Source organism: Orbicella faveolata, unplaced genomic scaffold, assembly GCF_042242905.1.
Source record: "Orbicella faveolata isolate gen_17 unplaced genomic scaffold, um_ofav_v1 contig_14, whole genome shotgun sequence".
NCBI lineage: Eukaryota > Metazoa > Cnidaria > Anthozoa > Scleractinia > Merulinidae > Orbicella > Orbicella faveolata.
The window spans coordinates 3,985,001-4,005,211 of record NW_028301541.1 but is presented as its reverse complement, the minus strand read 5'-3'; the positions used below and the strand labels follow the sequence as shown (position 1 = coordinate 4,005,211).

The following is a 20,211-nucleotide window of genomic DNA, read 5'->3' as shown; positions in this document are numbered from 1 at the left end:
CAGTGTGTTAAGTTTGGATTGGAATTGTCTGCTGAAACAGAACCGATCACGGAGCCTTTTGTCAGTTCTACTCAAAAGGTTTCTCTGTCTCGTATTAGTCAACCCTTAAAAGTGCAGACTATTTTATTACATTTACTGTGCTGTGATACATTTATGAGCTTTAGATGACCTCTGTTTGCAATACTGAAACAAAATCATTTTCTGAATGATTGAAAATGACATAATTTTTGTATATTTGCACAATTAGTATACCACTGTTGACTCCTGCACTAGAAGCAGTCTAAAAACAATGATCAGCTCGAAGCAATTTACTCCATTCACCCTAGCATTTTCTGTCACGCTGAGAAAACTCTCTATGTGGTATTTGAAGTTATTGAAGCTGCCCAAGTCACCCCGAAAAGAATCTGAATGGATTGTAATAACATTATCAACGAATGAATAAAATAAGAGAAATGGGTGAGAGTCGGGCAGGACTTGTAATCAGAGCTCTCACGGTAATTGACTTCAAACTTTCGAACAAACCAACTCGGAAATAATGATATTTGTTCAATATATTCGTTGATAATTCCTTTTTTGTATGTGGTGGCTCCTAAAGGAGCCGTTTTGTTTATTGAAGGATCGTCGCACTTCACTTCTTAGCCGTTTTCTTGGCGGCAGGCTTCTTGGCGGGCTTCTTTGCCGCGGGTTTCTTGGCCGCTTTCTTGGCGGGTTTTTTAGCTGCGGGCTTCTTTGCTGCCGGTTTCTTAGCTGCGGGTTTCTTTGCTGTTGGCTTTTTCGCCGCTGGTTTCTTTGCAGCCTTCTTTGCCGCTGGTTTCTTCGCTGCCTTCTTGGTGGCGGGCTTCTTTGGCTTGGCGGCGGGCTTCTTCTTTGCAGCGGGCTTCTTCTTCGGTTTCTTCTCCTTCTTTTCCTCCTTGGGCAACTTGAAGGAGCCTGAAGCACCAACTCCCTTGGTGTGCACAAGCTTGCCGCTGGCGGCGCCTCTCTTCAAAGCTATCTTCAAGTGCGAGCCAACCTCACCAACCTTGTAGTTGGCTTTGATGTATTTCTCGATGGCTTGGCGGGAAGAACCGCTTCGCTCCTTCAGCGCTAAAATGGCAGCCTTGATCATATCCAAATAAGGTGGATGATCAGCTGGCTTTTTAGGCGCTGTTGGCTTCTTTTTGACTGGGGATTTTGCTGGTGCGGACATGTTGCAACCTTAAAATCACTTCGGAACTGAAGACTCGAAATAAACTTATTCGCGTGGAAGTAGAAAATATTTGCCGAATGCGGACCACCGAGGAAACAAGGTATCGAAGATGGCGTCCTCAAATGTTGTGCTACTTTAGTCGACGTTTTGTAAGATAAAATCGTATTCTAAAGAGTTTTACTTTACTTAACTTTAAAAATTGGTACCTGTGATATTTGCAAGGTTGAAAAGCAAAAATATATTTGGACAAAGATTGGCAAAGAGTGGAACTCAAAGTTTTGAAGTTTGTAAAGCAAGAAGATCCTAAACAAAGTTTTGTATTAACAACAAATTAGCCTTTGTTAGAGTCACTACTCTTCAAAATCTCGAATAGTTCAATAAAGACCAACGCCTTAAGTTTAAATAGCAATTAGAAAATTGGACCTCCTTACTGATTTTCGGTGGCTAAACTTCACTTTTCTCTGCCCAACAAGTACAAACTTCTGAACCCGTCAGTTTATTGACTGATTCCGACTTGTTGAAGCCCAGAGGTTTATCAGGGGCATACCAGCCATTAGAGATGAGAAAAACTGCTGAGAATTGTGATTTACAGGCTATAAATTTGATGTAGAGATTCAGTGATCCACTTAACTACAAAAACAGAATTTCAACAAAACACGTCGTTGTTGGTTTAGACTTCGGGCAGATTTAGTTAGTAAGTAAGTAACCCAGATGCCCACCAGGGCTGTTCTAGTTTCGCTCCTAACGTTTGTATGGTCTTAAAAGTGCTTACACAAGTGATTTTACATTTCTAGATCTGTAGAAATCAATGATATGACGAAAGATAAAGCTGAAAATTTCTCACTTTCCGAATTTCTCAAAACGCGCCAGCAGGGAAACATTTGCATATATTATCTTACCAAAGCGCCAGAGTCAGGTTATATGCCCTGAAGTTCAAAAACTATAATAAACTCGAACGAAAGACCGTCTTAATAGTAATATACTAGTAAATTTACCTAGCCCTGTTAATAGTCCCTATTAGACCGTATCCACTGGAACCTTCAGGGAACGTGGCGCTAAAATTTATTGAAGAAAACGATTGTTAGATCAAGAAATTTGAAAAGGGTATGATCCGACGTAAAACCCTGTTATTTTCGTGTCAATGTAACATTCAGGGAAGAATTTCAAGGGGGAAATGTCGAATCATACACAAAGTTCAAGTTGGCACCGTTGATTGGAAACAAAATGGCGGAATATGGTGTCTGGAGACTTTGTGTGCAAAACGATTTTATCAGTCCATTTCTTCAACATTTTACTAAATAAGTGCTACTGCCAAATAAAAACTGGACAAGGGGATTCATATTTTAGTGTTATAACAACAGACTAAACATTTCACGTTCGGTTTCAACTTCGAAGACAAAAGTTATTGAAATGAAAGCGTCTGTGATTTCATTTGTACGTGTCGGTCATTGCTTTTACTCATGTGGTGGCTCCTAAAGGAGCCGTTTGTTTTGTGAAGGACTGTGCTGTTCACGGTTCACGGTTCTGTGAGAATATTTCGATCCAAGGTAGAATTGAAGGTTTTATAAGGCATGAAAGATTGCATGGATACGATGAAATCGTTTCAAAAGGTTGAAATAATTATAAAATTTCCAATGTTAGGTCGTGTTAGGGTTAGAATGAAATTTTCTCATTGGCAAAGACATTTTCTCTGTACAGAAAGATCTGTGTGAATTTGCTAATAATGGATGAGTCTGTTAATCTGACCCTTTGCTCTGTTGTCTTTTCTTATCCAATAGGAGAAAAGGTATTATGTTTTCCGAGAGGTCCTCCTTTAACATGGAAAAAATAAGAACGGAGACAAACCGGGCTAATACAGTTACATGAGTAGTAGTCAACATGTCTGGTCGCGGTAAAGGAGGCAAAGGTCTAGGAAAAGGAGGCGCCAAGCGTCACCGAAAGATCCTTCGTGATAACATCCAAGGCATCACCAAGCCAGCCATCCGTCGTCTTGCTCGCCGTGGCGGTGTTAAGCGAATCTCTGGCCTGATCTACGAGGAGACTCGTGGTGTTCTCAAAGTTTTCCTTGAGAACGTGATCCGTGATGCTGTGACATACACCGAGCACGCCAAGAGAAAGACTGTGACAGCCATGGATGTGGTGTACGCTCTGAAACGACAAGGCCGTACTCTGTACGGATTTGGCGGTTAGACTGCACAGTCTGCCAACGCAAACAAACGGCTCCTTTAGGAGCCACCAAATCTCTCAAAAGTCATGACCAACATAGACCGTCGCACGGAAAGAAAAGTTTTTCAGTCACATCGAAAGATAGTTCACTTGAGTACTCGATGCGCGTTTGATTATTACATTGTAAAATATTCTCCTGTCACAATTACAACCAAACCCCCCGTAACATAAAAGGTTCTTTATACCGTAATTACGCGCAGACTGAATTGGGCAAAAGATAGTCTACTCCGAGCAGTCTATTTTGCTCGAAAATCCGTTAGGCAGAACGCAAAGAAGTGAGCGGTCGTTAGCGTGCGCTACTCGAGGCTACTCCTCTCGTATATCACGCTCGAACGCTCACTTGTTTTGCGTTTTTTTTTCCAGCAATAGACTGCTCGCAGTCTATCAGTCTACTGAAGAAAGAATCCAAACAGTCGTTACAAATGAGCCACTTATATCTCGGAGGAAAAAATTTAGGTAGACCGTTGTGACTGTTACACGTTAGAGTGTTGTGTGCGCATTGCTGCATGAATATAGATATTAGCATGATAAAAGAATTAAGACTAAGTAAAATTTGCATTTGTTTAGCTTGGGTGTCCTGGCGTAGAAAACTGAAAAGAGTGAAAGATTTTTGGCCTGAAAGCAACTAATCTGCGAAAAAACGGCACACCCTCATAAGGAGCTGAGGATCTAACTCCATATGGCTCACTAGTACTTGGGTTCACACACTGTCTGTCTTAGCCTAAGTCAAGCCAAGTCACCCGAAGTCTGCTTGAGCGTTCAGACATTAGAAGACAAATTCTTCCCTTGCAAAACTGTGAGTTACGTCTTAAATTTCTTTAAGTTAGGTTTTGTTTTGGTTTATGTGCCTAACGCGGGAATCTCTATCTGATAAAACTCCGCGCTTTTGAAATTTTTTTGCTATCAGGTTTCTCAGTTAAGCAAGCCCTCAGTCATGCTTAGATCGTTTGAGTTTGCCGACACTAAGACAGAAATCGCGCATTTATGACTTAGCGGTTCACGCTAAGTCAGACTTATATTAGTGTTCTAATGCGAACGCAACAACTAAATGACTCGCAAAACGAATACTTGATCATTGGGGCTTGGTTCTGATATAAGCACGGCCGATTTAGCTAAAGAAAATAAACTTAAAAGTGTTACAAACAGTTTAGTTGATCGTGACTTTTCTAACATTTGGTGGCTCCTAAAGGAGCCGTTTGTTTGTGAGTCAAAGCTTATTTAAGCTTTGGCTTTCTTCTCGGTCTTCTTGGGCAGAAGTACAGCCTGGATGTTGGGAAGAACACCTCCCTGTGCGATGGTGACACCGGCGAGCAGTTTGTTCAACTCCTCGTCATTACGGACAGCCAGCTGAAGGTGACGGGGGATGATTCTTGTCTTCTTGTTGTCACGAGCAGCGTTGCCCGCCAACTCCAGGATCTCGGCGCTCAAATACTCGAGCACGGCAGCCAAGTACACTGGAGCACCGGCGCCAACACGCTCAGCATAGTTGCCTTTGCGGAGAAGACGATGGATACGACCGACTGGGAACTGAAGCCCTGCTCGGGATGAGCGGCTCTTGGACTTGGTACCCTTTGCCTTTCCTTTACCGCGACCAGACATGATTGAAAATACAGTAGTACTCACGAAAATCGTTTTCTCGGAGAATGAAAACAAATTTTAAGCGCGCCGAATTTTATTTGAGGTTATTCAACTGTAGAAGATCGAAATGCACCAATCAGAACTTTGCATCTGACAATATAAAACAAAGACTCCTTGTGCTATAAACAAACCAGATGCAAAATATGACCTCAAAAGGTCGATAAGGCATAAAATGACCAATCAGGAATCGAGCATTTCGATCCTTATGATAATTGATCCTTTCTAAATTTTGTTATAAATACAAAACGCATCATCTAGTCTTCATTCAAATCCATTCTGATCTACAGACATGGCACCCAAAGTTGCAGGAAAGAAAGGCGAGAAGAAAGCCGGTAAGGCAAAGGCCGCCGCTGATGGAAAGAAGAAGAGAAGGGGAAAGAGAAAGGAAAGCTATGCTATCTACATCTACAAGGTGTTGAAGCAAGTTCACCCTGACACTGGTATCTCCAGCAAAGCCATGGGCATCATGAACTCGTTCGTCAACGACATCTTCGAGCGCATCGCCACCGAAGCTTCCCGTCTTGCCCACTACAACAAGAAATCAACCATCAGCTCCCGCGAGATCCAGACCGCCATCAGGCTGCTTCTACCTGGTGAACTGGCCAAACACGCCGTGAGTGAAGGAACCAAGGCTGTGACCAAGTACACCAGCAGCAAGTAAACTCACTTTGTGGGTTTCCCGCCAAAACAAACGGCTCCTTTAGGAGCCACCAAATGATACAAAAGTCAATGACAACTGGCCGTATTCCATTTCAAGCCCTCCTCAAAGCGCAATCAATGCAAACGTGGAAGTGCACAAATAAGAAGCCCGTCTCTGAAATAGTTCTTCAGTACATTTCTCCCACCAGGCTGCTCGCGGCATCGCCGCTTTCGACGGTAGCTCGCGCGCTCCACCCCAACTAAACCGCCAGCTACGCAGACTACAGTCCAAATATCTATACTCTGTGTGTACCCGTTAAGCTTATATGCTTTCCTGAACCTCTGCCTATTTCTCAATATAACGAACGATGCCGTGCTAAAGTTGGGAAAGTTTTTAGAATTACAGCGAAGAGAACCACGATACACTCTTTTTTATATAAGAATATCGAGGCTGAAAATTGCTCCTTTCTCTAAACGGCAAACTTAGCCAAAAAGAAACAAAAACAGCACTGGCTGCATGTTAGATGCTAGTAATATTAATTTAACACCATCCCATACAGTAGTAGCCGGGCTCTCATCGTTGGTGGCGCGAGGAAAGCGACTTTGCTCCTACCGCAATGCTATCCATTCAAGGTGGCGTTGCGGTTACATACTTTGCTCCTACCGCAAGGCTACCCATACAGTGGGAACCCTTTTTCAGGGATTCCACATATTTATTTTTTAAGGGTTCTTGTGGTGAAAGGTACAAGTTGCCGGAAAATTTACTAGATTTAGCAGTTTTCTGTTACATTAAGTTTTGTCTTTATGGTCAAAGGTTTCTTTTGCCTGAGAGCAGGCTCACATTTACCTTTGAGTCAAACGCGCATATTTATTTTCACATATTTTTGAAGGGTTCTTGTGGTAAAAGGCACAAGTAGCCGGAAAATTTTCCAGGTTAAGCAGTTTTCTGTTACATTAAGTTTTGTCTTAAGGTCAAAGGTTTCTTTTGCCTGAGAGCAGGCTCACATGTACCTTTGAGTCAAACGCGCGAGCGTGAGCGGGGAGGACCGCGTCGCCGAGCAAGGGAGGAGTCTGGTGAAGAGCGAGTGTGCCCCTACCCTAGGTACCAGAGGTTTTGTTTTTGTCGTGCGCGGCTTCGCAAAGCGAAGCCCGGGTCCCAGTAGAGACTAGGGGTACTTACCATTTAAATGGGAAAACCGGAAATTCCAGTTGAAAAATCAAATGGTTCGCGCCATTCCGTTTGGGAAGCTTCTGAAAATATGGGCTGTGATTTGAGGTGATGCTATTTTTCTGCTCTTTTAAGTCTCTCTAGCTGATATGGATATACTTTATAGCGATTCCCTCTCCCGCAACGTGGCATTCAATTGTTTAATGTTTATGCCTGAAATTTCCAACCAGATGGTTTTTGTAAATGGTAAGCACCCCAGACATGACCGACACCGGAAACCGCGCAAGAAAAACCTCTGGCACCCAGGCTAGTGTGATCCGTAAACGCGAGCCTACTCGCAGGCTAAAGAAACTCTTGACCATGTTGACCACATAGATGTGTACCGGAAATATGTGGGAAAGATATACCCTGTACAGTTTTCCCGTACTTTAGTTATATTCAGTGTAACAAACGACGGCGAAAACGAAAGACTAAAGTTTTAACCTGCCACCAACGAATCGACAAGGAAAACGGCGCGCCCTAGCCTAATTAATGAGGACCTACAAGTAATGGTTTAATTTTCCCGGCACTGCCATATGGATCACTGACTTAAAGGATCTTAGTCACTGTATTTTGAGTTATTTCGGTGGCCACGTCCAAAATTGCCTTTAAATTGAAGGAAACATGAAAATAGTAGTTACTAAGACAGAAATACACCTGAAGAGATAACAATAAACCGCAAAGGAACAAGGATGGTTAACAAGGATGGAGAAGATTAACACAGCGGATTATAAACAGCGGACTTGAAAACTTTAGGCTAAACTGACTTTTCAAGATGCCCAAACCGTCAAATTTCTCCTTTAAGTAGTAGAACAAAAGGCTTGATCATTCGAATTAAGATTAAAAATTCGAGGCCTCAGTATACAGCCTCTTGATTCTGTGGCCTACCTTGGATATCAGATTCAACGCCAAGGGCAAATTTGGGAGGCATTAGTCAGTCTTTGAATACATAGCACTCTGGTTGTAGAAACTTAAACTACATATGGCGGCAGTGTTTCTGGTACGAATCTCATTTGCACGAAGTAACAAAGTACACAAAGACATGATCTTATCAAGTCTACAGTGTTTTCACTTCGTCTTCAATGGCAGTCAGATAGACTCAGTTTCAAGTGAATTAATTTCACTGCCATTGCTGTTGGAAATAATTTCATTTGCTTGAATCTCTATCGATCGTGTTGTGAGCCGTGAGCCTGCCTGTAAGTTATGTAAGAAACGGTGTACTTCTTACAAAATAGATATCATATTACACCATTTCTTCCTCATAACAGCCTTCTTTCTACAACGGCCACAGTAGACTGAAAATATTTGTATTTGTTTTCTTTAAGGATTAGAAGGAAAGAACACAAAATTAAATCAGAGACAATGTTGGCTGTTTGCCGTAAATGTCATGCTTAAGGTGGCCGAACACAGTTTTCGCGGGCTTTTGCTGATGCAATTCAGTGCGTGCACAAGGATTTTACTTACTCAACACCCGCACTATCTGTGCTATTTTTCTCTATAATTGAACGCAGTGTATTGATGGCTTTAGTCTTTTATCAGAAAGATATGTTAGAAAAGATAACGATGCAAAGAACCCAACAATTCTCAGCTTTTTCTTTGTTACCGAAAGAACCCAGTTAAATGCAGCGCATGCGTAGTAAGTCAAAAAAAATGCGATTGAATGAAAAATTGCACCCTCGGAAATACGGCTATTTCTCGAGAACCACTCATTAGAAATTTCACGAAATTTGGCACAAAAATCATCATTTATCCGTTCTCCAAGTGGAGAATTGGGCCGTAAGCTCTCTGCCTCCAGGCTGTTCTGTCCTCCGCAGCCGATGCTGCTGCTGCCCATGTTCTTAAACCTTCCTTTTCCAGCTCCCTTTCTACAGTCCTTCTCCAAGTCTCGCGCGGTCGACCCCGTTTCCGTTTGCCTTCAGGTACCCATGTGAGAGCAATTCGTGGATGTGAGTGGTGATCCATTCTGAGGACGTGACCCAGCCACGTCCATCTCCTCCTTGCCACTTGCTTGCTTATTGTCTCCATTCCTGCTCTTGCTCTAATCTCCTCGTTTGTTATCCGCATTGGCCATTAGATCTTTAATATCCGACGAAGGCTCTTGTGTAAGAACGCATCCAGTTTTTTCTCATCTGTTTTGGTCATTCGCCAGCATTCACAACCATACAGCAACACCGAGATGACATTAGCTTTGAAGATTTTGGTCTTAGTCTTGTAGGTAAATTGACTGTTCTTCCAGATCTTATCTAACTTACTATATGCAGCCCTTGCTTTCCCTAGCCTTGCTTTGATGTCTTCTTCTGTGCCACCTGACTTGCTGATGTGTGCACCCAAGTACACAAAACTCTCTACATCTTCAATATCGTGTTCGTCAACCTGAACATTCTCATTGCTGGTCGTGTTCAGTCTAAGGAGTTTTGTCTTTTCGGAGTTGATCTTCAAACCAGTTTTCTTGCTGTTAGTGCTGAGATTTTTCACTTTCTGTTGGATTTGACATTTCGTACTGGATGTAAGAGCAATGTCATCAGCAAAGTCCAAGTCGTCTAACTTGGACCACAATTTCCATCTAATGCCAGTGTTAATTAGCACCCGTTACTGTTCTTCTCATGATCCAGTCGATTACGAGTAAGAACAGAAACCCTGACATGTTACACCCCTGCTTTACGCCGGACTTCACGTCAAACCAGTCCGTTTGACCTGTACCGTCAACAACCGCACATTGGCTATCATCATACATTACGTTGACCATTCTGACAAGCTTCGACGGTATCCCATAACTCTCCATGATCTTCCACAAGGTTTTCCTGTGAACGCTGTCAAAAGCCTTTTCGTAGTCGACAAAGCATACATATAAGCTGGAGTTCCATTCCACTGCTTGCTCTACGATGTTCCTGAGAACGAATATCTGCTCTATCGTACTCCTTCCTTTCCTGAAACCAGCTTGCTCCTTCCGTAGCTTTGCATCAACACCACCTGATATTCTTCTAATCAATACCTTGCACATCACTTTTGCAGCAACAGACATCAGAGTAATCCCCCGCCAGTTTCCACACTTGGTGAGATCCCCCTTTTTGGCAATCTTGACAATGAGACCCTTCCTCCAATCTGCGGGGACAATCTCACTGACCCATATCTCACGGAAAAGGTCGTGAAGTACGTCGACTGTCGTTGTAATGTCAGCCTTGAGCAGTTCAACTGTCACGCAGTCTATGCCAGATGCTTTGCCTGCTTTCATGCTAGTGATGGCGCTCCTGATCTCGGCTTTAGTTATGGGGCCTGATGGTATCTCTTCTATAACTTCCATGTCGCTAATCACTTCGGCCTCACGTTCTGGGTTGGGCCTATTCAGTATTTCAGCAAAGTGCTCTTTCCATCTTTGTTGCACCTCCTCTTCTTTTGTCAACAAATTGCCTTCCTTGTTCCTTACCATGTCAATTTTCTTTGGTGGCTCGCAGCACAGCCTTCTTGTAGCATCGTACACATCTTTCATCTGCCCACACTTAGCAGCATCCTCTGCCTCTTGTGCTATATTGTTAGCCCACTCTCTCTTATCCTTTCTCAAACTTTTCTTCACTTCTAGATCTTTATTCCTGTATTCCTGCTGCAGCCTTGCCCTAAGACGTTCCGACCTTGTGCCAGCTAACTTTTGCTTTAGCTGTTTCCTTTCTTCAATTCCCTTCCAGCTTTCTGGGCTGATCCAGCTCTTGTTCTTCCTTGTTCTGTAGCCTAGCACATCCTTGGCCGTCTCACAGTAAGTGTCTTTGATCTTTTTCCACTTTTTCTCTACTTCGTTATCACGTGCTACCTCACCCTCCTCTTCCTGTCCAGTATTTACGTCACAATCATCTTCTAGCAGTAAACAGGTGAACCTGTTCTTTAGTTCCAACTGAAATTGCTTCCTAATTTCGGGAACATTCAGCTTACCGGTCTCGTATCTTCTGACTTGTACTGCTCTCCTGCCTGTTCTGTTTAGCTTAAGCAGTGTCTTAGCAATCACAAGGTTGTGGTCACTTGCACAGTCTGCACCCCTATACGCCCTTACATCCTGTACTGATCTTTTAAAATTGGATCTAACGGCCACGTGATCGATCTGGTTGTGATATTGGCCATTTGGTGAAGTCCACGTGTATCTGTGTATTTCTTTGTGTGGGAACATAGTCGAAGCAATAGCTAGATTGTTCAGTGCACAGAAAGACACAAAACGCTCCCCGTTATCGCTCCTCTCCCCTGTCATACCAAACTTTCCTAAAATGCCTTCCTCTCCAAGTTGTTGCTCACCCACTTTTGCATTCCAGTCGCCTATGACCAAGAGCATGTCGTGCCTCGGCACTTCATCCACGGTCTTTTGTAACTGTTCATAGAAGTCGTCCTTCACCTCATCATCTGCCTCGTTGGTTGGGGCATAGACCTGGATGACTGTTGTCTTGATGAAGCGTGAGAAGAAGCGAGCTTCTACGATGCGGTCACTTATCGGTCTCCAGCTGTCTAAGCATTGGGCGACTTTCTTTGACATGATTATTGCGACCCCACTCTGATGTACATCGTCGTCCCTGCCTGAGTATATGATGGTTTCGCCTGTTCGTGCTTTCAAACGTCCAAATCCCGACCACCTGCATTCACTTATCCCTAATATACCAATGCCATAACGAGTCATCTCAGCTGTGATCTGGGCTGTTTTTCCTACCGAGAACATAGTTCTCACATTCCAACATCCCACCTTTACTTTAGTTTTGGGGTTTGTCAACGAGCTGTTCGGAGAATGGCCCCCTTTCGGTTTTCACCCATAGTCGTCATACTTCCGTCGACCCAGCTAATTAAGGCATCGTCTGGGGTCCGGCATGTCGTTGTACTACACCCATTGTAGCCTGTATACACTGAGATTCCAGTTTCCGTAATCACAATATTTTTATGGGGTGAGGTGATTGGCCTCACGCCCAACCCCCAACCTGGAGGACCAGGGTTTTTCTGTCGGGGTTTTCCTTCCCTTAGTCACAGATTCCGGTTATTTGAAGGCGCCGAACACTCGCCTTTTGCCACTGTCGCTCAGCTGCTAGCTACTGCTAGCATTACCAGGGGCTACGAAAACGAGGACGTGCGACATATGACTTCGTTGGCAGAGCCTATATTAGACGGAAAGGCATTTCTCAGCATTTACGGGGAGAGCATTGGTGACCCTTGCAAACCCCACCGAGACCTTATACCAGCGCTTAGGCACAAAAATACTTTAGGAAATAAGTAACTGGAGTATTGAAAATACTAGTGAACTTTAACAAAGGAAATTCTAGATATTCCAGTGAACCTTCAACAAAGGATAATTAAAGATCTCTCTGTTAAATTATTAGCAAAATTGTGTTAACTTGTGAGAATCGTTACAAGTTTGTTGCATGCAAATTATAAAGAAAATCTAATGACTAGATTTTCTATAAATAAACAAAACCGATTTTAAAGGCCTTTTTGTTTTTATTCATGTTGCCATGGCAACGGTACCACGGCAGCTCAACCATCAAAAAACCAAGGTTTGTGTTGTTAACTTGCTTGCTGCCATTTTTGGCGACCGAGAGATCAAGGGTTTTAGAGAAAAAGGTGAATGAAACACAGGTATCAACAACTGTGTTCAGCCACCTTAAGATCACTTTGATTTATTTCAGTCAACAAAAAAATATTTTTTTACTGCGTTTCCGGTAGCAATTTCCTCAGTAGAATTTCCCGACGTTTTTTAGGTGTTTTAAATTGCCAGTCACCGGCGTTGTGTCTATAATTAAACATACTAAAACTGCATATGAAAAGAAGTAAGGCAATTTCAAATTTTCAATTCGATATTACTGTTCTCACGGTTACGCACTTAAAATAGTGAAATATTATTTTATGCAAATAAAATCTTTTAGCTGAATCAATAAAACCCTATGGCTTCATTGTTATCAGTTCCTCATTCTACATCAAGAAAATTATCACACGACATTTGAGCTTGTTTATGTGTTACAGCGATAGAAATTGAAACCAACCACAGTTTGTTCGGTTCAAAAAATGTTCCGAACTCCGCAAAAAAAAAATTAATTGCTTGCATTAAAAACAAAAGAGCTCATAAGACGGGCGAATGCAAATGAAATACGTGTACACGGACAGAGAATATTTAAATGTTTTATTTTTGTTTCCTATTCAACTTTGAGCCGTATATTCATTATTTCACTGAGTTTTGCAGCAACAGGCCACTGGTAAGTCACTCTCATAATTTAATGATTTTAAAACAATATTTTTGATTGCCGCGTCTTTTTACTTGAAATTAATATGGTTATATGTGACTTCTTAAGGGAAGCTATTGTAACCATGAATTTCATTTTGTTTGAAGAGTTAAGTCTGAAGGTAATGTGTGTGTAGTGTTTCGTCAGATCAGGTCATAGTTAGTATGGCCAGGTATATATCCCAGCTAGGAAAGTCTCGATTAAACCACCAGCCCGATGTATTTTCGAAGTTTTATGTGATTCACACTTTGAATAGGCAATATCATGTTCCCTTAGATGCGGACGAGTACCGTGCCGTGTTCGATTCTGCCATGGTGTTTTTCTCCTGGTTCAAAAAAACGCTTCAACAATAAAACAGTTGGGGAAAATTGGAAACTCTCCATTATTGGCGGCCAAAGCGTAGGAGAAACTTAGTCAAACAGCAGTTTGAGCAGTTCGAGGGAGCGATAGGAAATTGAACTTTGGAACAGTAATACTAGAAAGAGGAAACAAGCCACTTATCAAACCCTTTCATGGCAGTTCTAGTTAATGCATCAAAATTATTCTTTCTTTTAGAAAATCTAGTCCAAAGTCATAAGAAGACTACCTCAGAGAAGCTGTTAACATAGCGTTCAACATTGAACTATCGAAACGACTAGCCGGCCGCTACAATAACATCTACGCTTGTAAAATTAAAGACCGTTTAGCGCTAAAGCTCGATGTGCCCAGGAAGAGCTTTGAACATTACAAAGACTAATCACAACAACACCTAAGACAAATTACAAATTACAAGTTGTCCTATTCAGTGCCTTTTAAAATTAATTGCTTTTCTTTTCTGACATTAAAATTTTTTCAGGCAGCAGCTGCGTCGAAGTTTAGTGAATAGTATTTATTTTGCTTGCTCAGAAATCTGATCGGGAGGCGTATCAGTGACATCAGTTTATCTGCAATATATTGATGATGTTTTTCGAAGCCGACAGATCTATCCGGATTTGCGGTAGACTCAATTTAGAACATCGAGGAGCCAAAGAAGAAAGGTTATTCTAATAATAATGTAAGGATAATTTGAGAGCATAAGACGTAGTCTATAGATAGATGTAAAAACATAGAAAAACCGGGCCTTCAGTCCCTAATTTTTCTGCCAAGCTTTACGATATAAATTATTAGGGTATCACTGCCTGAGTCTAGCTGTTATACATGAATTGAACAATGGTGGGTTTTAACTTAGTTATTATTGGCCGTATTCATCTATATATTTCAACTGCATCGTGCTTAGCTTTTCGGTTTCAATAATAAATTATTTTTCACGCAGATCGGCGACATTAACCTTCAGCTCAGTTTTTCTTTCCCTTTAGATCAATCAGACTAAGGTTTCCAGCACAGTTTTCAGCGAGAAGCTAATTCAGCACGTCGGCAAAATAATTTATTTATCTAGAAAAACATAATTCGTCGGAGACTTGTCGTGTTAAGTAAACAAGACCGCTTATGAAAGAGAGACTCGTTCGCTGGAAAAGTATCAAGATAGCCATAAATATCATTTATAGAGAAATTACGGACAAGAAATCTTCTTAAACTCAAGTAGAAATTTCGTGCGTCGATAATTTTTTTAAGTGCTTTACATGTACATGTAAAATTTTATACGTATATTCAGGTTTGCCTGGATAAACACTACCATTGTTATGTAATTTTTTGTTCATGTTTGTGTATTTAGAACAGTTTTCACTGATGTATAGAAGGTACTTCGCTTTTACTTTGGTTTTGTATTACTACGTTAAGAGATTGGCTTTGAACGTTTTTCACTTGACCGTCGAAAGTAATTCTCAATTTCTTTTGTTTTCCATTGCTTCGATACCCGACTGATCTTATTTATTGTCAGACAAGAGACTCTCGCCAGGCTCTCTCGCACACGTTTCCCGCGTTTTACGTAAGCTACAGGTGTTTGTCTGGCGTCTTGACTGGTTCACTGGATTGGGTGTCCAATTTTATATTGGCCAGTGTGAAAACTTTGGTTTCTGACAATAACTCAATTGGAAAATCGCTCTCTATGGCGTAACATCGCTATTAACATAACAGTGGGGCAAGACTGATTGCTAGTCTTTGATAGAGTCCAAACTGAAAGCCAAGAATTGCAACCGTGGACAGCTGTTTCGACCGCTATGAAGCCTTCAGGGAAGGGGTACTTCTTTCCAAGAACCTTATGGGTGGGAGGTTGGGGAGGAACGGGGGGGGGGGAGGTTTAAGACGAAAGGAGAGCGCACTTTAATATAAGAAACCAAATCTCAGCTGGTGCACATGTAGTAGACGTGGGGTTAGACTTCACAAAGTTGCATAAACTGCGCATCCTTATAATTACTGCACACGTAATTCATGTTTCAACGACACGCCACGTCATACATCAAGCGCGCGAAATATAAACAAGAAGATCTGTTAGATCTTATAACCGCGCTTTAAAAATTTAACTGCTTGCTTAGCACTACCGTCGGAACGCAGTGCACATTCCAAAGCAGTCATTGATGATTCTTTTCTTACTGTAGACATCACATCACTTGATCAACACAAACTGTATTATTGCACCATCAGTGGTAGCCGTTGACAAATCTCCGATGACGTAATGGTCTTAATCTAGAACTTTCTTCGGGATATGTATGGTCATGAACGATATGAACTACACGATAATAACACTATTAACAACAGCTTTCTTTCTTAAAAGTCATGATTAAATTTAATTGGAGTTTTCCACGAGTAAAGGGCCAGTAAAGTAGTCACGCAAGTCATATAATTTAATAATAAAACTCTATCCCGACCGATGTATAGATTTTGGTCACTCCAGTGAAAACAGATTGAAAACGTGACAGAAAATTGACGTTACTTTCGATTCTCACCAAATTTGGACAGTGGGATGATCTCATCATTAGCCAATTACAGGCCATTTTTCAGCTCTTTTCGTCATATCCCCCCTCGGGAGAATTTTGTCAAGTTAGCTAATTTAGTATGCAAGCCACCGTAATGGCGGTCGCTGCCTGGGTAATAATAGGGACCTTACGCATATACGACGGCGACGGCGAGGACGACGCCTCGTAAAAAATGTGCCTCTATTTTACTTTGGAATTTCGCATTTATTTGAAACTATCCAGTGTGTTTGTCGGTATTAAAATTTGCCCTGCTGAATATGCTACGAATGCGTCCAGCTCCAAATAGAAATATGAAAAATTAGCCGTTGTGGTTCACGTTCTCCAGACAACGCAGAAATAGGTCATTTCACGTTGCTGTTTTGCAGAGGACGGCAAGGAAATGTACCAAGAATTATAATTCACGTGCACAGCCATTATCATAGTTTGCTCATCAAACCTTTTGTTTAGTGACGTTCTCGTTGCCGTTGCCGTCGTGTTTTGCGTAGGGTCCCTAATAGCTCCTTGCGAGTGAACATCCAAATGTAGCGTGACTCGACGTTTGGCCGAGTGAGCACAAGTTAAACCACCCAGCCCAAGGCCTCCCAATGAAAAAACGTCGAATGAAACAAGGACCGAGTCAGGGTAGTGAATGAGCTAATTGCAAATCAGGTGTTACTCAGTATTCAAAGAGACCGTGCTTCAGCTATTAGTCAGTGTTATGTATAACATTGGGTGTCGTTGGCCTTTACAATTCACCCTAGCGCTGTTGTTACTAACAGAGTCTTTACTTTGAGGAAAGATGGGTATGATTAAGCGAAACCCATTCATTTCAAGTGTCACTATTCTTGGTAAGTTATATTTAAATCAAGTCTGTGTTTCAAATATAACTTAGCATACGGCATTATCTTGAGTCTGCAAGGAAGCATGTCTGATATTTTAATACTGCATAACTCTGACACTAGCTTTCAGTCCTTATAATGTTCGTTAAAAGATGTTTCTTAAGATTTGCAGTTTTGCATTTTCTGAAGCTGTTTCATCGAAAGCACGTGAGGTTGTCGTAACAGTGTCATCATGGCTAAACATAATGATGATTGCGAAACTCACGTTATCGACAAATATCGGATGTCGATAGAAATCGAATGCGAGACTTCTTGGGATTTTGATCTATTAGAAAAGTATTGTATAGTGTAGAAGACAATCTGAAAGGAAGTAGAGGATAAGGTAGCACACAGCCACAATTGCGGCAGACCTTGTCAACTTGTTTGATTGTATCCGATGAATCAAACACCGAAACACTAGACGGCTTCAGTCAGACTTCGTGACAACTTTTAAAATTCACTGATATAAAAGCTTGGTTGGGAGTTTGAACAAGATGGTGAAAGGAACTTACTAATTCAGTGATCTACAGTCACCCGGCTATAGCGGAAATGTATTCAAAGTTCAAATCACGTGTTTCCACGAGTAAAGGGCCAGTAAAGTAGTCACACAAGTCATATAATTTAATAATAATAAAACTCTATCCCGACCGATGTATAAATTTTGTTCACTCCAGTGACCACAGATTGACAGCGTGACAGAAAATTGGCGTTACTTTCGATTCTCACCAAATTTGGACAGTGGGATGATCTCATCATTAGCCAATTACAGGCCATTTTTCAGCTCTTTTCGTCATATCCCCCACTCGGGGGAATTTTTTCAAGTTAGCGAATTTAGTATGCAAGCCACCGTAATCGCGGTCGCAGTCGGCGAAATGGTTATTTGCTCAAAATTGGGGCAAAATCTCTCGGAAATGGAAGTCAGGACATTTGTAAGGATACAGAAAGTAATTTGGGACCAGTTGCTGGGTTCTAAGGCTGAATTTATCCAGAAGTAAGCTGTATTTTCGTTTTCGCGCCGAAAGCCACGCGATGAAATATTATCGGCTTGTTCTGCTGTCTTGTTCTGTTTTTTCTCTTAGTCTTTTTTGTAGCCCGCCGAGGCCAGTCGTTCGTCTAAATCAGTTGAAAAAAGTTCGAAAAAGATGTTCCCATTCACGTTTAAGCTCTCAGGCGATAACTCTGGACTCTTGGCCAAAACGTCGGCTTTGTTATGTTCGTGTTTTTCGGTTGCTATGGGCGACCGTGGCTTCCTTTGTTAGGTCAAGTCTAGGGAGTGAGGTCACAAGAAAATTCTAATTCATTGTAGTTTTGTTCGATTTCGCTGAAATTTTAACACGATAAAGCTGGATTGTTAAGGAATAGATTTACCGTCTGCCGATGTGTGGTAGCTATTAACGCTAAAGTGATATATCGCTTCGAAGTCAGGGTTTTGAAGAGATTTTTTGCAACGTGTGGGTTCGGCGTGATTTTGTAATCGGAGGTTTTTGTTGACCCCGAAGGAAAAAATATCCGGAAAAGGTCATTTCATCGATGATTCAAACGAATATAAATATGTATATGTTCCGAGCAAAATTTCTGCTGAAAAAATATAATTTTTGACGAACGCTGGGTTTTTAATTTTTTTCCCGCGAAAGTCAGTATCGGAGATGAGATTTATTAATAATGGTAATTGAACTGAGTGGAATGCAATTTGGTCTGAAATCATACGCGTGATTTCGAAATCGAACGAGCGCGTAGCGCGAGTTCGATTTGAAATCACAAGTATGATTTCAGACCAAAATTGCACGACATGAAGTTCAATTGCCACTTTATTAGATCCATTTTGAAATCGCACAATTTTATCGCCTTAATTTTTAGACTTTTGGTGTATTGTTCCAGTAGCCGGTTTGTTAAAAAAAAAAAGCGGAACCGGAAACGCCTTTACGTCTCATTTAGTATGCAAAACGATGTCATGTGACGAAAACTCATCCGAGCATGACAAAGAAACAAGCGGTTTTGAAGTCAGAACGAAAATAGTCTGCTTCAGGTATAAAAGTTCAATTCTCGTCGCTTGAATCAATGATGGAAGGTCTTTCTTTCTTCTGTGGTTGAGGCTGAGACTTTTCATTGTCTTTGGAGAAGGAATTTGAAGGTGCATCCTGCGTAATTCTGCGATGGATTTCTTTTGAGTTGTGAAACTCCCTCGAGTGCACGATGCCCAGTGGATGGTACGTTTTTTTCTTTCATACCGTTTAATGGCATGATTTTAAGGGAGTCCAGCTCGTTATCATCTCCGTTTCTTTTTGTAACCTCGGCGAAGGACTCAATACTCAGGACCTTGTCAAGTTCTTGCGGCGCCATTTGTTTCAAGATATTTCCAAGATGGCGGGACTAACACCAGCTTCGTAAGACGTTCATTCATTCACTGTTTTGTGGAGCGGGGTGTATTTTGACTATGTTTATTCACAGCGACAGAGTTGAGCTCTTTTGTTGCTTCGTTTGAAACTACCAGAAACCTGGAAATATCTATCTTCTTGAGATGGCCCTGAATTTGTTGTTGTGTGGTTTTCGTTTGTTTATGTTTTACTGGACTCGGTATCATACGGATTTTGAGCAGATGTTGAAGAAAAATCGCCAAAATATTCATCAAAATGGACACTGAAAGTTGGAAACTTCCATTAAAGTAGGTGTTCAGCCTGAAGGAGTTGATAATCGTCATTTAGAAACTGTAATTAATTACATTCGTCAAGTTTTTTGGAAAAAAAAACACAATAACAACAAAGTTTTGGCAATACTAGTTGCTAAATTCTCCACACAATGGCTTTTTGCCTTTCATTTTCCTGAAATTTTATTCTTTACTTTAAACTAATATTGAAATCTGATTTGTTGTTTTGTTTTACTGTCCCATTCTCAATGGCTGAGAAAAAGATGCGATTTAAACCAAAAAATAGTGCGATTCATGAATAAATCGCACCATTGAGAGCCAATCAGATTGCAAGGATAGCCAGTGATTTCAAAATGGATTTAATAAATGTTTCAACAGCTTTTGGCGAGTAAACATCACAGGTTGCGTGACTCAAAATTTGACCGAGTGAAAGCTTGGGTCTGGTCGCCTACAAATCGAAAAAAAAAAAAAAAAACCACGGGTAAAAACCGCGCTCGGCCCATGGCCGCGCGGTTAACAAGTATAGGGCACTGTTGCGTTAAATTCTCCCGCAGTTTCTCCTCAAATAAATGGTCGCTGCCCCCTAGTCGTTTAAGGTGGCCGAACACAGTTTTCAAGTGCCTATGCCTAATTCACCATTACTTTTAAACTATTTATGCTTTGGCGCCCGTTTTTTGCAAGAGT

The 20,211-nt window shown here is 41.5% G+C and overlaps 4 protein-coding genes and 2 pseudogenes across 6 annotated transcripts in view; 3 read left to right on the top strand and 3 right to left on the bottom strand.

Moving 5' to 3' along the window:
- Positions 1-12: 12 nt before the first annotated feature.
- Positions 13-1,336, bottom strand: LOC110050280 (histone H1.0-like). Its single transcript, XM_020756191.2, has one exon. It carries the CDS (start codon positions 1,187-1,189, stop codon positions 629-631), a length of 561 nt encoding a protein of 186 aa, XP_020611850.2. The 5' UTR covers positions 1,190-1,336; the 3' UTR covers positions 13-628.
- A 1,401-nt stretch (positions 1,337-2,737) lies between these two features.
- LOC110050282 (histone H4) lies at positions 2,738-3,495 on the top strand. The gene is made up of 2 exons (XM_089286232.1): positions 2,738-2,799; positions 2,968-3,495. The coding sequence occupies exon 2, from the start codon at positions 3,068-3,070 to the stop codon at positions 3,377-3,379; it is 312 nt and encodes a 103-aa protein (XP_089142358.1). The 5' UTR covers positions 2,738-2,799; positions 2,968-3,067; the 3' UTR covers positions 3,380-3,495.
- Positions 3,496-3,948: 453 nt separating this feature from the next.
- The window catches only part of LOC110050375 (uncharacterized), a 28,569-nt gene continuing 12,306 nt past the window's right edge, over positions 3,949-20,211 (top strand). Inside the window, exons 1-2 of one of the 3 annotated variants that reach the window (XM_089286228.1) lie at positions 12,232-13,108; positions 13,691-14,168. The gene's annotated coding sequence lies outside the window, so the exon portion shown is untranslated. Of the gene's footprint in view, positions 4,212-12,231; positions 13,109-13,690; positions 14,169-20,211 lie in introns of those variants that run through there. The other 2 variants (XM_089286229.1, XM_020756295.2) reach the window with 2 other exon arrangements.
- LOC149113676 (histone H2A pseudogene) lies at positions 4,611-5,045 on the bottom strand (annotated as a pseudogene).
- Positions 5,291-7,759, top strand: LOC149113675 (histone H2B.1 pseudogene; annotated as a pseudogene).
- On the bottom strand, positions 8,970-11,589 carry LOC149113674 (uncharacterized). The gene is made up of 2 exons (XM_089287374.1): positions 9,562-11,589; positions 8,970-9,443 (listed from the first exon to the last, which is right to left on the bottom strand). The coding sequence occupies exons 1-2, from the start codon at positions 11,587-11,589 to the stop codon at positions 8,970-8,972; spliced, it is 2,502 nt and encodes an 833-aa protein (XP_089143500.1).

Excerpts from the sequence above, each read along its gene's own strand:
- LOC110050280 (XM_020756191.2), bottom strand. The coding sequence starts at position 1,189 with ATGTCCGCACCAGCAAAATCCCCAGTCAAAAAGAAGCCAACAGCGCCT.
- LOC110050282 (XM_089286232.1), top strand. The coding sequence starts at position 3,068 with ATGTCTGGTCGCGGTAAAGGAGGCAAAGGTCTAGGAAAAGGAGGCGCC.
- LOC149113674 (XM_089287374.1), bottom strand. The coding sequence starts at position 11,589 with ATGTTCTCGGTAGGAAAAACAGCCCAGATCACAGCTGAGATGACTCGT. Across the intron at positions 9,444-9,561 it reads GGTTTGACGTGAAGTCCGGC|TTAGACGACTTGGACTTTGC; the intron begins GTAAAGCAGGGG and ends TTGTGGTCCAAG.